The sequence below is a fragment of the Elephantulus edwardii genome, unplaced genomic scaffold (assembly GCF_000299155.1).
Source record: "Elephantulus edwardii isolate Elephantulus edwardi_28Jun2011 unplaced genomic scaffold, EleEdw1.0 scaffold00042, whole genome shotgun sequence".
NCBI classification, from domain to species: domain Eukaryota; kingdom Metazoa; phylum Chordata; class Mammalia; order Macroscelidea; family Macroscelididae; genus Elephantulus; species Elephantulus edwardii.
This window is the reverse complement of record NW_006399792.1, coordinates 18,170,122-18,174,004: the sequence shown is the minus strand read 5'-3', so window position 1 is coordinate 18,174,004 and position 3,883 is coordinate 18,170,122. Positions and strand designations below refer to the sequence as shown.

At 35.8% G+C, this 3,883-nt stretch overlaps 1 protein-coding gene across 1 annotated transcript in view; it reads right to left on the bottom strand.

Annotated features, from left to right (window-relative positions):
* CNOT6L (CCR4-NOT transcription complex, subunit 6-like) overlaps positions 1–2,834 on the bottom strand; it is an 86,448-nt gene extending 83,614 nt beyond the window's left edge. The window contains exon 1 of the mRNA XM_006885296.1: positions 2,717–2,834. Coding sequence (XP_006885358.1) covers positions 2,717–2,828 — 112 coding nt within the window. The 5' untranslated portion in view covers positions 2,829–2,834. The remainder of the gene's footprint in view (positions 1–2,716) is intronic.
* Positions 2,835–3,883: the final 1,049 nt, after the last annotated feature.

The following is a 3,883-nucleotide window of genomic DNA, read 5'->3' as shown; positions in this document are numbered from 1 at the left end:
ATAGATCTCTTCCAGTCAGTTGGCCAAGTGGTTGTTCTCCAGATTTCTTGGCACAACTTGGTGAGCACATCCAGGGCAACATTTGTTATCTGAAATACTTCAACTAGTATACCATCTATTCCTGGGGCCTTACTTTTTGCTATTTCCTTCAAAGCAGCTTGAACTTCTTCCTTCATCACCATAGGCTCTTGCTAGGATTCCCATTCTTCTCAGAGTCGGCCATAGCTTGTTGTGATCCACACAGTCAAAAGTCTTTACATAGTCAATGAAGCGCACCTACACATTCTTCTGGTATTCTCTGCTTTCTGCCAAGATCCATCTAACATTAGCTATAATATCCCTAGTACCACAGCCTCTTCTAAATCCAGCATGCATATCTGGCAATTTTCTGTTGACATATTGTTCCAAACGTTTTTGGATAATTTTCAGCAGAATCTTGCTTGCATGTGATTTTAGTGATTTTGTTTGGTAGTTTCCGCACTCTGCTGGGTCACTTTTCTTTGGACTGGGAATAAATGTAGATCTTTTCTAGTCAGTTGGCCAGCTTCCACACTTCTTGGCACAACTTAGTGAGCACCACCAGGGCAGTGTCTGTTTGTCGAAATAAATCAACTGATGTGCTGTCAATTCCTGGAGGCTTGATTTTTGCCAAGTCCTTCAGAGCAACTTGAACTTCCTCTTTCACCACCATAGGCTCTTGCTCATATGTTACTTCATGAAATTCTTCTGTGTCAGCCAATTCCTTCTGATACAGTGACTCTGTGTACTCCTTGCATCATCTCGATATTTCCTGGATCATTTAGCATTCTACCCAAAGTATCCTTAAGTATTGCCACCTGTGACTTGAGTTTGTTTTTCAATTCCTTTAGCTTAAGAAACAGTGAGAGAGTTCAGCTCTTTTCATTTTCTGACTCCAGCTCTCTGCACATTTCATTATAGTATCTTGCTTTCTCATCTTGGGCTGATTTTTGAAATTTTCTGTTCAGCTCTTTGGTTTCTGGGTTTCTCCTTTAGCTTTGGCTTCTTGGTGCTCTAATGCAATACTCAAGAGTCTCATCTGACATGCATCTTGGTCTTTTCTTCTTTTTCAGCCTTTGTAATGATCTTCTGCATTCTTCATAGACCGTTTTCTTGATATCCTCCCAGAGCTCATCTGTGCTCAAGGCCTCAAACCTATTCCTGAGATGGTTTTGAAACTCGAATGGGACAGATACAAGGTCAAATTTTGGTTCCAGTGGACTTGATTTAATTTTCCTCAACTTCAGCTTGAACTTGCTTATGAGTAGTTGGTGGTCTGTCCCACAATCAGCACCTGGCTGTGATAGTGGTATTGAGGTTCTCCAGCGAGTCTTTGCACAAATATAATCAATTTGATTCCTATGCATACCATCAGGTGAAGTCCATGTGTATAGCCTGTGTTTATGTTTCTTAGAAAAGGTATTTGCATGGAATAAATCATTGCATGTGCAGAACTCTATCATTCTATCTCCAGCCTCTTTTCTCTCACCGAGCCCATGTTTTCCAGCTACTGATCCTTCTTCCCTGTTCCCAACTTTTGCGTTCCAGTCACCCATTATTATCAATGCACCTTGACTGCATGTTTGATCAATAAGACTTGTTAATTACCAGTCATTTAACCATCAATTACTTTTTAAAGAAATTTACAGGTAATTCTCACTATTGAAATTCAAGTGGGTTTAGTGTTTTCAGATTAAAGTCTATTAGAGATATATCATATTCTTTACATAACCTACACTGTGCCAATCCACAAGAGGAAAAACATTATTTCTGTTTCTAAAAAATTTGATTTTATTATAAATTTCAGATTTATCCATGTAATAAAAAGATTTCCTATATATTCTTCATCCAGTTACCTAATATTAACAATATATGATAGTACATTTGTGAAAATCTAAATATCAACATTACCATTAAATACACTATATGTGGATAGTGCTAGTTCTGGTAATAAAGTTCTTAGGCAGTAGTAGCACTGCTGACACAAAGATAGCACCTCTGATGGTGGTTCTCATCTACCAAAGGCTCTGCAGGAAAAAGCAAAAGTAATTTCCTGTGAGATTTTCAGCCTCAGAAACCTGTGTGGAGGAGGGTCATCGACGTATTGATTCCAACTCGAAGATAATTAATTAAGTGCATGGATGTCATCTATTTTACTTTTTGTTGTTGTTCCAGTATCTAATATAGGATAAATAACATTTTCAATATCTTCTTGTTCCTACTGACCTAGACAATTTTGAAGATTACTGGTGAAGATTTTTTAAACTATTCTTGAGTCTGCAGTTTTTATGAAGAGGCTAGTGTAATAAATTTTAGGGAATCATATTCTAATTTAGCAAATCTTATATGTAAAAGAGTTCTCACATTATTTTGTTAGCATAGCTAACTTGCAGTTTTCCTCCTCTGCCAACATTGGGGAAAGAGAAGAATGGCAATGGTTTTAATGTGAAAACTAACTGTTCCATAAAAGCCAAAATAACACATTTTATACTTAAACTCTCAATGTACTCAATTCCAGGATTAATCTCAAAAGAATGAGGATAAAAATATTTACTCAAAAAAAAAAATATATTATCTCAATGTATTATATATTTCAGTAATTCACCTAACTGAAAATATACAAAACAAGTATTTGAAAGAAACTTAGCTCTTAGTATTATTACTATATCTTGGATTGTATGTTTCAGATTCTACTCACCCGAGATTTCTAATTCTGCCCAGTGAGATTTTTTCCCATTGGCTACCTCCTCTGCTGACATGATGGTATAAATTCTGCGAGGATCTGGAGGATCATATTTTTCCTTTGGCATCCCTATTAGTCTGTATGGGGGGAATGGAAATGGTTAATATTTACTAGTCTTAGAAAACAAGATAGTAAATTTTATTTTATCTACTTTTGCCAGGGTATTTTATATCACAAAATTACATGATAAATTAAGATCCTGAAGGAATTCAGTAACAGATGTCTAAGGTAAATTACAATTAAGCAATAATACAAGACTCTGTATTAAATTTATTCCAATTCTTATCCTTCATTCAGCTATGCAATTTTCTATCAGCTTCCTGAGTATACTATGATGATGTTAAGAATCTTTGGCCTTGGTTATTTTCTTCAGTTATCCCATATCCAAGCCAATAAATTACATTCTTCTTGCCACACAAATTAAGAAATATCTAATAACCACAAAACTCAAGATCTGTTTTACATTTATGACCAGATAAAAGAATACAGCCCAAGCTGGTTTTCATAGCTATGTTCCAAACACAAAATAAGGTAGTCACAGAAAGCAAAATCCAGAAGAGTCCAAACTGAACTATATTTGAATCACTTTCAGACATTAGATTTTCAGATGACAATTCAATTTATTTCCTTTATTATTTAAGCTACTTGGGCAAGTCTTAATTTTATCTACTGCTCTCCTGTAATTAATAGCACTCATTATGAGACTCAAAAGTATTCAACTTAGATGATAAAGTATACAATCATCCTAGTCAAAATGAGGACTATATAGGATGCTTCATGACATTTTCAAAATAATCAAATCCCTTATCAATAATGACAGAAAATTCTTTGTTGTTGTTCATTGCCATCAAGTCAAGGATGACTCATAGCGACCATATCAACAAAAGGCCTGAAGCCCTTCTGTAACTACTGTAATTTCTCCAGGTTCATAGAGTTTCCAAAGGCATGTATTTCCAGAGTCATGTGATTTAAGAAGTGGATGCCACTCCTTCCAAACCTGTCTTAAAAATTGGGAGCTCCACCAAACACTGTTCACCATGGGCAGCTGTTACAGCATTTGACCTCCAATGGTACAAGGTTCAGCTTCACAGCAAACCCAAATTACCTTAGTACAGCAAACTG